The sequence below is a fragment of the Tamandua tetradactyla genome, chromosome 11 (genome assembly GCF_023851605.1).
Source record: "Tamandua tetradactyla isolate mTamTet1 chromosome 11, mTamTet1.pri, whole genome shotgun sequence".
NCBI classification, from domain to species: domain Eukaryota; kingdom Metazoa; phylum Chordata; class Mammalia; order Pilosa; family Myrmecophagidae; genus Tamandua; species Tamandua tetradactyla.
In genome coordinates this window covers 50,219,715-50,234,502 of record NC_135337.1, presented here as the reverse complement: position 1 = coordinate 50,234,502, position 14,788 = coordinate 50,219,715, and the positions used below count along the sequence as shown (strand labels likewise).

At 37.0% G+C, this 14,788-nt stretch overlaps 1 protein-coding gene and 1 non-coding gene across 13 annotated transcripts in view; both read right to left on the bottom strand.

Annotated features, from left to right (window-relative positions):
- SLC44A5 (solute carrier family 44 member 5) overlaps nucleotides 1–14,788 on the bottom strand; it is a 320,175-nt gene that overhangs the window by 257,223 nt on the left and 48,164 nt on the right. For all 12 annotated transcript variants that reach the window (XM_077120596.1, XM_077120600.1, XM_077120597.1 and 9 more), the window contains one exon: nucleotides 14,036–14,117. In XM_077120596.1, the coding sequence (XP_076976711.1) occupies nucleotides 14,036–14,048 (13 nt within the window). In that variant the 5' untranslated portion in view covers nucleotides 14,049–14,117. The remainder of the gene's footprint in view (nucleotides 1–14,035; nucleotides 14,118–14,788) is intronic.
- On the bottom strand, nucleotides 6,359–6,463 carry LOC143651084 (U6 spliceosomal RNA). The gene has a single exon (XR_013159827.1). It is a non-coding gene; the product is annotated as a U6 spliceosomal RNA (small nuclear RNA).

The following is a 14,788-nucleotide window of genomic DNA, read 5'->3' as shown; positions in this document are numbered from 1 at the left end:
CCATTCAAACTTTATGTAGAAGCCACCTCTTATGTGACTCCTTAAGTAAAAATTAAGCACCCCCTTCTGTGTACTACTATAACTCACTGATGCCCATATCGCAACACGTAACGTGCTGTATTATATTATTCTGTTTACTGATCTGTGTCTCACACTAGTGTGCAGCAATATGATGGCAATGAGTTATATTAATCTTTTTTGACCCTGGTATCTAGCGCCTAGCATAGTGCCTGGTACTTAATGATATGCTATAAATAATGGGATAAATGTTATACAAATACTTAGTTATGTAGCAAGCAGGCTTTAGAGCAGGCAAACCACTCTCCTCTTCTTCTTTTTCTGGTCCAGCAGCCTTCTCTGTGGAAGATCCTCAACCCCCCTCTCCTGACCTTCAGGAACAGGTGAAACTGCAGGCAAGCAAGATAAGACACATTCCTGGGATAGAAACCCCCTCTCCTAGCCTTCAGGAACAGGTGAAACTGCAGGCAAGCAAGATAAGGCACCTGGCATGGGGCCCCTCCCCTAACAGCTCATCTGCTTCTGTAACCCACTTCGCATATAACTAACCAATTGTTTTTCCTTTAATATTGCCGGTCACCATATTAAGCTTACCTTATCTCTAGCATGTAACACAGTCTATAAAAGCTAAGATTGACTTTTGTTCAGGGCTCAGACTTTCAGAGGCTACTCAGCTGAACCCCCGGCCATAGAAAATAAAGCCTACCTCCTGAAACTTCGGAGCCTCAGCCCGGTGTGTTCTATTTCTATATAACATTCCAGGAGGCGTAAAGCCTTGTTCCTTTTTTCGTGCAACAGTTACACTATTGCCTAGAAACCCAAGGCTGAATTAGAACTTCTAATTTTAATCTTTAATGAAACTCTTTCTAGAATAAGTGTTGGAAACCCTTAGTAGGTTTTTAAACATGCTCATTAGTAAGTTAATTTAGGCACGTGGGAAAATTGCTACCTGTATTATCATAAAGGTTTATAGTTGGTACAAGCCGCTTGGGCTGTCCCAAATTCAAGCCACCGGTGTTTTCTCAGCACCCACCCGTTCCTTTTCACCTCTTCAGTGACAGTCATTCAGCTACCACAATCTCCCATGTCCCACACCAGAAAGAGTCAGGGTTTCCCAGGAAATGGGATCTACCATCATTAACGAACAGATCAAGCATTTTAGCATCTACTACTCCCTCCCCTCTAAAGGTTGTCAATCTCTATTCTGCAATTAATCTGTCTCCTTTTCTGTCTTAGTAAATCTAGTAAAATAAGAAAAATTGAGTCTCTTTGGGAAGACTTGGGGCTTATAGGATCTCAGGGCCATCATAACGGCAGCACTGTTCTGTGCCCTGTCAATTTTAGAGATGGATGAAAGCGTGTTGAAGTTGTACTAATACCTTCTAGTAGTTAATGAAATCATGATGCTTAATTCAAAATATTCTGTTTTTTAAAATTTTGTTACCTTCTATTCAAAATTTCTCCTGCACGTGCAGGAAATAAATTAAAGCTACAAGGAACAGAGACTACTGAATCAAATTTTAAATGTTTGCGTTTTCACAACTTACCCATTAAAGTAATGGCTTTTAAAAAAAACTCCCCTCCCCCAAAATGCTACTGATGTCAGAAGGAGAATTAGCACTAAAAACTTAATCTTGCAACAAATGACATTTTTAAAATGTCAGATAAAGGGAATAAAATGTAAAGGAAACTTTGAGCATTGGGAGAGACATATCCAAATTAAAATTGCTGTCCACTGGTTTATTAACAACAGCAACAAAAGGATGTGGCTTACTACCCAAAATAAGGATATAATTGAGAAAGTATTTTTATTTTCTTACTCCTAAGAGCAATATTCCACTATAAGAGAATGTGTAAAACTTCATGTCAAAGAGGATGGTGATAAAATAAAGTGCTGTCCAAAAGACCAGTAATTTATTGGTGAGTATAGTTTACAATCAAATGTTTTCTGCATTATAGAATTTGGGATAAACTTTTAGGGTTAAAATGGGCCACGAATTTTCAAAAAGGGCATCAATGGAAACAAATATTAGAAATGCCATTTGGATGGTTCTAAATTTAAAACAACCCGAGTTTCCAAACATATCTATTCATTTGCTTCTTTTTATTTTTGACTACAGGTTTTCTAATAGTCATTGTGCCTCATGACTGCCAATCAAACTTTGCTATTTCTCCTTTGTTCACTTGATAATTGTGCTAGTCATATCTTCTGACTTCACTTCTACCACAAAGTAAACTTTGGTGCTTTATCAGTAACCCTAACATATTTCAGTATCTTCTTTTCGTTCCATCAGCCTCCATAGCCAACAACGAATTCTTGAATGTTTTTCTCAGACCAGCATTGACAGGGCCCAGAGGTTCATCCTATGACCCGGCCCAGATCAGTCTCATCCGGGGTAGTGAGTCCCAAGCAAAATCACATACCTGGACCAGTCATGGAAAGGTTGGGTATGTGAAAAGACAAGAAACAGATATTAAAATTAGGAAGTATAAGGAGACTTCCTGTCCAGAGGCTGGAAAAACTGTAAAATCTGGATGCCTAATAACCACAGAGAGCCTATTGCAACTTTACCAAGATGTGCTCCACGGAATAGTAGCATGGAAAGATAGTCTAAATTGGCTTCCATGATCAATAAATGTAGAAATAGCTAAATAATACAATTCTTTTGGAAATTCATAAAGTGTATTAGCATATTAAAAGGTAAAAGAAATCTTGCCATAAAGAAATCTGTTTTGCTTTATTTACGCTGGTATTTAAAACACTTTTTGACCATGAATGGCTATTAACATCCCAGAGAACGGGGATGCCAAGAAATATGTTTGAGGAAAAGCTGACCTCACCAGTCCTTCATCTTTGCTACGTCTCAATTCCTTGAGGCTACCCTGTAAACCCACACATTGGTCATTTGATATTCTACAACAGTGCTTCTCAAACTTCTATGTGCATAGGAAACACTGAGAGTCTTTATAAACGCAGATTTTGATTCAGTAGGTCCGGGGTGGGGCCTGCGAGTCTGCATTTCTAATAAGCTTCCAGGTGTTGCCAATGCTATACTTGGAGTACGAGGGCCCTACAGGAACATTGCAATAGGAAAGATCTTCCTATCTCCAACCTCTTTACCTTACCCTTTCTAATAATAAATCCTCCTAAAACATTGCTTTCATTATGTCACTTTGCTAGTCAAAAATTTTCAGTGGTTCTTTATTTCCTGTACATTAGTCATTCAACAATAGACCATTATTGGACCATTATTATGTGGCAAATAGACTAAGACAGCCCATACTTTATATAGTGAGAAGCAAGTGGGTGAGTAAAAACAATGTACAGAATGCTAGGAGCAAAAATAAAACAGGAGTAGGTAATTTCCTGAGTCTTCACTTTCATTCTCTGTAAAATGAGGGTTAAACTAGACCAGTGGTATTTAACTCTCCCTGCACAATATAACGATTTGAGGATTCAGAGCCTTACCAGAAGAATTAAGTCAGTATTGCCTGGAATGGGGCAGGGGTGATTTTCAAATTCTCCATGGATGTTTCAGGTCTGAGAAGCCAGGACTAGACAATGAATCCAAAAGTGTGTTGCCCAAACCATCAATATTAGCATAACCAGCAACTTGTTAGAATGCAAATTCTCAGACCCCTCCCCAGAACTACTTAACAGAAATTCTGCCAAATCTTATTCTTGAAAGATTTTCACTAGATTGGAATTAAAGTTCCAATTCAGCCTTGGGTTACTAGACTGTTACCTAAAATGCTCTTATGTCTAAATTCAGCCCATTTTAGATTCTGCTCAAGGTCAACCTCTTCCTGTAATGTTCCCTGATGATTATTCTAGAACTCTAGCTCTCTGAATATCTACATTGTTCACTGGCTGTACTATAAATGTAGCACTTAATTATCTTAAATTAACATCATTGGAATAAGTAAAATATAATAAGAGTTCAGTCACTCATGCAATAAGCATTTCATGAAAAACTAGAGGGAATGGAGGAACCAAGGGAACAATAAGAAACCTTCCCATTAAATTAGCCATATTGTGCTCAAATAATAAAATTTGTGCTTTACAATTTACAAAGCATTTTTATACACATTGGCCTAGTTTTTACTATATGATCTCAAAGACCATGTCTCCTTGCACTCAAATTTCCAGAATATCTTCAAGTAAACCATGGAGAGGCCATTTCTTGCAGTGGAAATTTAGAATAAATCATGAAAGGCATCATTAACTTTCATAAACCAAGGAGTTATTGAGTTCTGAGATGGCAAATTTTGCCTCCAATCCTACTCCTGATGGGCTTTAGAAGAAGCTTCATCATCATTTCCAGTGTAGCACTCTAACCAGACAGTACCTATTGATCATAGCTGGCAGGCAAGGGGACACATATTTACTGTTCTAATCTAGTTTAACCATCTTGGTTAAAGGCAAAGGAAACCAATTAATGCTAAGTAACTTAAATTTGTTTGCACAGATTCATATACGGAGGCTGAACCAAGATCAGAAACCAGCTTCCTGACTCCTCATTCAAGGATCTCTTTATAACCCACTGACTCTCCCCATCTATTCCTGGAATTCAGAATTTAAATTTCTACTCTAAGGAAATCAAAATACAAGAAGTAAACCTTTAACAGAGAGTTTTCATATTAATGATCATGAATATAATGTTGAAATGAGAAATGACAACTTTAAATCAGGTGACAGTCAGGACTGGCTAGCCTGTTGTTTTCAGTTTAGTTTATTTACCTAAGCCTACAATGAGTCATGACTGGAAATAGACAAAACAGATTATTTTAATTTCACTGTCCTACAAAAAATAAAGGAAACTAGTTTTCATTAATATGATCTGGGCTCTAATCCAGTCTTGAAATAAATTGTACTACTGAGTAAACTTTTCAAAGGTGACTTTTCCTTCATTAATGGCAAAACATTTTATACATAGCTTAATTATTAAATTTAAATAACAGGAAAATGGACATATTTAAAGGAATATGAAAAAGAAGTCAGAGAAAAATAAACATTTGCTTCAATAAAAATAATAATCTCCATTTCCAAACATTTACAATCAACCTAATTAAAAATTCTGCCCAATTTAAGCATCAGCTCCCCATCTTCTAGATGGTAGCATGTTATTGTAAGTGTAATTAACAGTGATGAATTGTGCATGATTGTGGCTGAAAGGGGAAGTTTAGGATTGTGCATTCACTAGAAGGAAAGCCAGAGGATGAAACACGGGACTGTATAACATAGCTAACACTGTTGTAGATGATGACTGTGGTTAATAGAACAAATACAAGAAAGTTCTTCCATGAACCAGAACAAATATAATTCACTATTACAAAGTGTTAATAATAGGATGGTATATGGGAAAAATATATATACCTAATGCAAACCATGGACCACAGTTAACAGTAATATTTGAATATTCTTTCATCAATTGTAACAAAGGTATCATACCAACGTTAAGTTTCAATAATAAAGAGGTATAAAGGGCATGGGGTTTTTCTTTTTGGAGCAATAAAAATGTTCTAAAATTGATTGTGGCGATAAATGCAATACTCTATGATTATACTAAGAGCCATTGATTGTACACTTTGGATGGAATGTATCGTGTGTGAATAAAACTGCTTTGAAAAAAAAGCAGTGAACACTGAAAAAATAATATCCTCACCACAGAAATTATGCCCACTTTTTAGAATTATAATTTTTCTATAGCCATTATCCAAATCATAGTTTTCAAATATGACAATCAGCTTCATAACTTGATTGGAATGAAACAGAGAAAAAGACCTCTCAAATTTTGCTTATTTTTAGTCATACTGTAATTGAAGCTGCTTTTAGTGGGGAAACCTATCATCTAACACTGTTAGAAATTGCCTCTGTCACTGTTTGTATTACCCAGGGAAACTAGGATGGACAACTGGCAATTTGTTACTTCATGGAGTTAACCCACATAAATGTGTTGTGTTACTTGTCTATTAGGTACCAGCAGTTGGTTGTACAGTTTGTCTTTTCACCCTAAGAATATGAGTTGGGCCCACACAATAGGATTTCTGCCATCGAGATGACAAGGTGGGGAGAAAAGAAAAGGATCGACTCTTTCAGAATCAGTTCTTGAGCTAACATGATGGGTACAAAGAATTGAAGCTTGTTTCTAACACACAGACCATACCATTTTTATGTCTTCATTTATTTATTCATTAAACTTTTTATGAATTCAATAAACTTTTAAGGAATTCTACTTCATGAGAAGAAAATTGACAAATAGTACAGTAACATGACGGCTAATGTATATTCAACGTGTCATGGGAACGGGAACACAAAGAAAGAGGAAATCAACTATGCAAAAATATGGCAACTTTACAAATTCGTGAGTCATCTTTGCACAGGGGCTATGCTAACCTTCTCTATAGCGTTCCAAAGTTGGTGTATGTGCTGCAGAATTGACGCCAACTACAGAAGTAAAATAAAAAATTCAAGAACGAACTTCAGCTATGTTTGTTCATAGGGCAGAAAGAAAAAGTGTTTTTGGTTTTGCTTTCATTTATTGTAGTAATTATCTTTAAGTATCGAGGCATGTTTCATTTTTACAATCTATTGGGGCAATACATATATATATATATATCACCATTTTAACATATACATAACCATTTCAAGTGTACACATCAATGGTATTGATTACATTCACAATGTTATGCTCCCATCACCACTATTTATTACCAAGACTTTTTCATCTTATCATTAACTCCATCCAAACATAACAATCTCAATTTTCTAAAATATCGGTACTTTTGAGACTATGACCATTGTCCAATATAGATAGAAATAGGTAGGGACAGCAATATAGATAGACATAGAAAGAGAGAAAGATAAAAGGCAGAGAGACAGAGAGATAATAGAGTGACAGAAAGAAAGAGAAACATGCATCTTGATTTCTGGAAATAAAAACTTGTGATATGATTCTTAAATTTTACAAAGAAAATTACCTTTTAGGCAATTCCCTGGCAAAAAAAAGTGAAGAAAAGGCATAGCATTTATTGGTGCTTAGTAGAAATTAAGACTTAACACAAATAAATCCTCAGTGTGTTTTAAGAAATGTTGTAAAGGCTTCCCTTCAACTGCAGCAATGATTAATGACTGAATAGAGACAATCTCATTTAAGCTAAAGTAGAAAGTCTAGAGAAACAGTCAGTTTGAAATCCTACTTAAATATATCTTGCTAATACACAAGTAGGAAACATAAATTTCAAAGCAGTTTTCACATCAAATTTATTATGTTCTCTGATGCAATTTTTGGTGCTAAATCATTTGCCCAAATCCCATCTTCATTTTCTTTGGCTTTGACATTCCTTCTTGATGTTCCTTCAATCACACAGTACCCTGGAGCTACATATATGTATTCCATTCCAGGCACAATGGCCAATGGGGCCTTCTGAAATGTACCACTACATGAAGCTTATGGGTCTGCTTCAAAGGACACTCGCCAAGGAATAACAGCCATCATCCCTCTCCCTGCCTTTGTCTTGCTGTATCTCTTAACAAATTCAAGAAAACAGACACAATGCTACTGTTATGTATCAATCTGGCAAGACATGAAAGTCCTTAACTTTATTTCTAACCCTCCACCACCAAGATGGTGGAGTAGGAAGTTCTAGGATTCAGCTCGTTCTCCACGGCAACTAGTAAATATCCAGGTACTGTCTGAAACAACTGTTTGGAGGGTTCGGAGACCAGAAGACCACTGTGCACCATCCAGGGATGGATGGAAGGAAGAGACTGAAAAATTGTGGTAAAGAGCAGTGAGTAGATCTTTCCACACTGTGGAGGCTGATGCCCAACACCCTCCAGTGTGTCAGGCTGCCTCAGGAGACACTCCTTGGCTGGAAATAGAAGCCCTCTTTCTCAGGAATGGGGGTGGAGGGAGGTTCTTGGCTGGGCACCAATTGCAGCTTCTGACAAGTGAATTTGGACTGCTGGAGACCAGCTCTGATTACCCAGGACAGAAAGCACCCAGCAGATTGTTTAAAACTCACTCCTAGAAGAGGAGGAAGGAGGGGAGGTTGAGAGACAGAATAACTTCTTGGGAGGGTAGAGATCAGTTTGCTAAGAAGCAACTCTTCCCTTGGAAAAGACAAAGAGTGCAGGAATGGGCATAGACTCTGGTTTTTGAACAGTGGATTCAGAGTGTTGGATTACAGTACCAAGAGAACAGCTACAGTTTTAACCAGCCCATCGAAGAAAGTTGCTGGCAGACTCTGTTTCAACTCTGCCCCCCCCGGGGTGGAAGTGGGGCTAATTGAGAGTCACTAATTTATTGGGATGTCAGGCAACAGATTGATGAAAGGTAGCTCTTCCCCAAGGAAAGGGATGGGGGGCAAAGCCCAGCATAGTTTGGGGTGATTGTTTAAAGAATTCAGATAGGGTCTGGGGATCTGAGCAAGTTTCAACCCACCCAGCCAAAAGTGGCTAGCAAACTCAACCGCACAACCAGCATGTGTGGAGTTGGCTAAGAATTAAAGGCACAGTACCACCCTAGGACTATGGGGGAACAGTTGGCTGAAGAGCACCATCTTCTGGCCATACAGGAAAGCACATAATCAGGAAGAGATCATAGAAAAGATTGGAATCCTCCCAGGTCTCCTCTGCAGGACACTTTGGAACTGATCTGCACCCCCTTTGTGGATCTTGAGCCTGTTTTGACTGGGAAAAGCTGACTTGGATAGGTCATCTCCAGGGGTACCCTTCTCCCAGAATTAACACTTAAGGTAAAAGTAGCTAGAGATAATGAAAGAACTATTAAAACTTATAGGCACAAATGAAAAAACAAACAGAACAGATCAACATTCCATGAGGAGGAAGATAGAAAATGAAACTTTTCCCTAGGGATGAAACCATTACACAAATAGTGCAGCACAGAAGTCATACCATTTATCTGGGCAAGAATCAGATGAATAAGAGCTGAAAGAAATTCTGATCAGTTAAGCTCAAGCTAGTCTAAAGGTCTAGAATAAGTCAAACCAAGTGTCAAAGAAGAGCTATAGCCAAAAGCCAATCGACAAGAAAACCTTAGGCAAGAGAAAGAAGCTGACCTCCAGAATAAACTCATCAAGAAAATCAGATGTTTAGACACCAGAAAAAAAAATACAAGTTATACTAAGAAACAGGAAAATATGATCCAGTCAAAGGAACAAAGTAAAACTTCAGATGAGATACAGGAGTTGAAACAACTAATTAATGATGTTCAAAAATATCTCCTAAATCAATTCAAGGAGATAAAGGAAAATGTGGCAAAAGACATAAATGATATAATGAAGACACCGGGTAGGCACAAAGAAGCATGCAAAAAAAAAAAAATAACAGAAATTATGGGAATGAAAGGCACAAAGGAAGAGAGCTAAAAAATATATACTGGAGACATTCAACAGCAGATTTGAAGAGGCAGAGGGAAGGATCAGCAAACTATAGGATAGGACATCTGAAATCTTACAGAAAAAGGATAGACCAAAGAATGGAAAAAATAGAGCAGAGCCACAGGGAATTGAATGACAGCACCAAGTGCACAAATATACGTGTCATGGGTGTCCCAGGAGGGGAAGACAAGGGAGGGTAAAGGAGGCAGAAAGAATAATTGAGGAAGTAATGGTTGAAGATTTCCCAACTCTTATGAAAGAATCAATATACAGGTCCAAGAAGCACAATGTACTCTGGACAGAATAAATTTGAATAGTCCTACTGCAGGACAATTACTACTAATAATGTTAGATCCCAAAGACAAACAAAGAATTCTGAAAGCAGCAAGAGAAAAACAATTCATCACATACAAGGGAAGTTCAATAAGATTAATTTCTGATTTCTCATCAGAAACCATGGAGGTAAGAAAGCAATGTTATGACATATTTAAGATCCTGAAAGAAGAAAACTTACAAACAAGAATTCTATATTTGGCAAAACTGTCCTTCAAAAATGAAAATTTAAAATATTCACAGATAAACAGAAATTGAGAGAGTTCAGACCTGCTCAACAAGAAACACTAAAGGGAGTTCTACAGGTTGGAAGGAAAAGACTGGAGAGAGAGGCTTGGAGAAGAGTGTACAAATGAAGATTATCAATAAGGGTAACTAATAGTGTAAAATAAAGACAAAAATAAGTTAGGACATATAAAAGCCAAAGGATAAAAGGAAGGAAAATACTGCCTTTACAGTAATAATATTGAATATTAATGGATTAAATTCCCTAAGACACAGACTGGCAGAATGGATAAGAAATATGATCCATTTATTTTCTGTCTACAAAAGACCCATTTTAACAACAGGACATAAATAAGTTGAAAGTGAAAGGGTGGAACAGATATTCCATGAAAACAGTAACCAGAAAAGAGCAGGAGTAGCTAAAAAACTAATAGGGGACAAAATAGACTTTAAACGCAAAACTGTTAAATGTGACAACAAAGAAGGATACTATATATTAATAAAAGGGAAAATCCACTAAGAAGAAATAATAATCATAAGTATTTATGCTCCTCACCAGGGTACTCCAAAATGCATGAAGCAAATGCTGGCACAATGAAGGAAGAAATAGATGTCTCTACAATATCAGTTGGAGACTTCAAGGTACCACTCTCATCAATAGGTAGAACATCTACGCAAATGATCAATAGGAAACAGAGAACTTGAATAATACAATAAACGAACTGGACCTAACAGACATTACAGGCACCTCACAACAGCAGGATATACATTCTTTTCAAGTGCTCATGGATCATTCTCCAGGATAGACCACGTGTTGGATCACAAAACAAGTCTCAAAAAATTTTAAAGACTGAAATCACACATAAAACTTTCTCTATTCATAATGGAATAAAGCTAAAAATCAATTACACGTGGAAGATTGGAAAATTTACAGAGATGTAATAACACACTCTTAAACAACCAGTGGGTTGAAAAAGAAATTACAAGAGAGATCAATAAATATCTGGAGACAAATGAAAATGAGAACACAACATATCAAAACTTATGGGATGCAGCAAAGGCAGTAGTAAGAGGAAAATTCATTATCTTAAATGTCTACATTAAAAATGTAGAGCTGGCAGTGCAAAGGTGGTTTAGTGGCAGAATTCTCACCTGCCATGCACGACACCTGGGTTCAATTCCCAGAGCCTGCCCACGCCAAAAAAAAAAAAAAAAAAAAAAAGGAAAAGCTAAAATCAAAGACTGCTATATACCTGGAGGAACTAGAAAAAGAACAGCAAACTAACCCTAAAGCAAACAGAAGGAAAGAAATATCTCTAACCTCTACTCCTATAACATAATTAGCCTTTTCTATATGCCAAAACTTCACTATTACCTTACCTAAATAAAATGAAAACAACAGTGACCATGAAATAAATATTTGCTTAATGTTTTTGTACTTTCCATTTGTCAGTTCTGGGTAAATAATTCCTGGTCACCGTTCTTGTTGTGCTTCTCTTATTAGAATATTTATCACAGCTTTGCAGGTAGTTATATATTTACTGAATATTTTCTTTTGATAACGCTGGGGCTGGAGGTGGTGCCAGCTTCTCTGTTCTAACAAGTACACAAGTGTTGTCCTTTGAATGGATAGTTTTGACAAGATCTATGCTATTTTCCACAAGTTTTGGTATAGATTTCTAATCAACTTAACTTTTTCATTATTGCATGTATAAAAACTGTAAAAAGAAAAGAAAATTGTAAAAATTAAAAAGTGAGTATCCTTACAGAGTAAGTTGGCTAGTAACTCAAGCCTAAGAAGTTTGACTTCCAAATGCTATAGAAAAAGCCATTCATTAACTTAAAGCCAAAGGTCTGCAAGCTGCATGGCATTAAATGTAGGCCAATAGAACAATTACTGGAAGTAGAAAAACTGGATGCTACTGTGAAAGAAATGGTTTCTTTCAGTTAGTATTTGGATGTGCTAAAGCTGACAAAATGCAACATACCAGAAATGGACTGAGTTTTACAGTGGGGGGTTATTCATTTACAATTTACAGTTCTTAGGCTGTGAAATATCCAACTCAAGGTATCACAAGACAATACCTGGACTCTGAAGACAGGCTGCTGGCATCCAGGACACCTTACCTGGAAAGGCACACGACTTGTGTCTGCTGGTCCTTCACTCCTAGGCCTGTTGATTTCAGCTTCTGGTTCTAGTGGCTTCCTCTCTGAGCTCTCTGAGTGGGAAGCTTCTCTCTGAGTCTCTTTGAGGCTTTTCTCTATGAGTCTCTTCTAATTTCTTCTGTCTAGCTTCTACATGTATTTATTCTCTTATTAAAAGGACTCCAGCAAGTAGATCAAGAACCGCCCTAAATGAGCTGGGTCACAGCTCAATTGAAATAATCTAATCTAAAGGTGCCACCCACACTGGTCAGCCACCACAGGAATGGACCAAATGAATTGGGGTGTGTGACAACCTCAAACCACCACAGATGTCAACAGTTGCGATGTCTCAACTAAGTTATCTAATAGTGGATATTCAGAAAAGAAAGATAAATATTAAATGAGCAATGTGGGAAAGGATTAGCTAACAATTAAGTCATGAGCACATTAGGGTTATAAAACTCCAGGAACATTCCAGTTCTATAGGTTTTAGAAGTATTTTCCCAAACAGCATAGTTAGACATGATGGCAACACGTCCCTCTCAGCTTACATAAACCAATCTCAAGTCCATTGTAGTTGAAGTATAATATGGTACCAGCAATTCTATTTTAAATACACTTAACCACCATTTATAACACACCTCTGAATTTAAATTTGTGAATAATAATAAAAACCACCATTTATTGAACATATATATACTATTTATCAAGCCCTGTGCCAATTTAGTGCTTACTTTAGTCCTGTGAGGTAATTATTGCTTTTCCTTTTCACAGATGAGCAAACAGCCTTAAAAAACTAAAATAGTCTCCCTTTGACAGCAATGCTATTGACAATATATATTTGTATAAGAGAAAATGCCCCCTTAGTCAGTCATTCCCTAGTTTTTATACTTGAAGAACAAGAGCAATTTCCAAATTCAGAGGACAGAGGCTCTGAACACAGAATCTCCAACAACACTCATAAGACCGGGTGTTCCTGTCAGTGACTGTCCACGTAGTACAAGGGATTTTCAGCCTTCAAGAGCATGTGTACATTCAGACATTCTTAGGCCCTTTTTTAAGAGTCTTGTTAGACTGTTACTATTTTTAATAACCCTTTAATATTATTAAAATAGTCATTCTGTGTTCTCCATTTTAATTTGTACTTATATCACATTTCATTATTTTTATAGTATGGAATAGGTTTTCCTTCATGAAAATGGTATCCGTTTTTAATAAACATTTACTTAAAAGTTAAAGCCTAAAGGGGTAAAAAGACAGAGAAGTCCTTCCTGGTCTATACCTTCAAGGGTCTTAAAATATAACAAAGGAGACACAACCAGAAATAATGTGGAAACTACTAAGCAAGGGGGGTGAATTTCAAGGAACTAACAAGTGAAGTAGCTTGCATCAGGGGCAAAGTTTGAAGTGCAGCCCCTTTCCAAGGTACAACTTCTGAGAGTATGCTGCTACTCTAACGAGCAAATTCCAGCTCTGTCCCAGTGTAAGAGAGTGAGCTGAAAACAATAATCCTCTAAAATAGAAGGTTAAAATTAAGAGTCTGGTTCTAGCAATGAGTCTTAAGGTAGGGGGTAGGGATACAGGAAAAAGGGAGCAACTGTTGAATTGATTTGAGTGATCATGGAACTGTGCTTTTACAAGCACAGAGCCCTTGCTCCCCACGCCTGCAATCACTGCTCTAGGAAGCTCCAAAGTATAGAAGGGAGTATATCATGTACCCCGGGGGCTTGGGAAAGGAAAAGACTGAGAACCACAGTGTCTAAGAAGCAGCAGTTTTTTTAGGTGTAGCTACTAATGATACTATAGCATATATTCATTTTTCTATTTATTCTTACTTAATATTGAACAAGTCAGAATATTTTAAACAAAAGTCCAGATCAAGCGGGACTTGATTCCAGCAGGTGATTACCTTCGTCACTCATTTAGATAAGAGGCTGTCTCTTCAGAAGCAGGCCTGAATCACTGCAAAGCTGAGTTGCTTAGAAAGGAGTCTGTGATAAAAACAAGCATGAACATAGTTATCTGAAGTCAATAATTTTAACTTATTAAAACCCAACTCTGGGGGAATACTCCCATAGCCTGCTATGATTTACACTCTTAAGTCCCACACCCTACAATCCAGAGAATTAGTCTAATTCTCCTCCCACACCTATACTGCTACAGACATCTCTCTTTTGAGAAGAAACCTGCTTTCTTGTTTTTACTACTGAAACAAAGTTTCTCAATGCTTCCTAAATCTACTGGTCCTATTTTTATTCCTAATCCTACTCTCACACTCCACATTCCACCTGCAAACTACTTCCCTAAGCAGCTGGTATCTCTTTCTTACCCTCCAACCACATGCTCTCTTCGTTCAGCACTCACATTTAGGTTGCTGTGTTTTGTGTTACAATGATCAACAAATTTGGTTATGGCAGATGGTGTTTCCATTTGGAGTTTAGCATATTTTTATTTTTTTGTCTTTCTTTTAGAAAGAGCGTTTTTTTTTACTGAATATATAACACACACACTTGTAAAAACTTAAGTTACAGAAAAGCACTTTTAAAAAGGACAAAATACCTATTATTTACCACATAGAGGTAAACACTGGTAAAATTTTGGTATATTTTCTTCTGTTTCTTTTTCTGAGTATGTTCAAATTTTCAACTTACAGAAAAGCTGC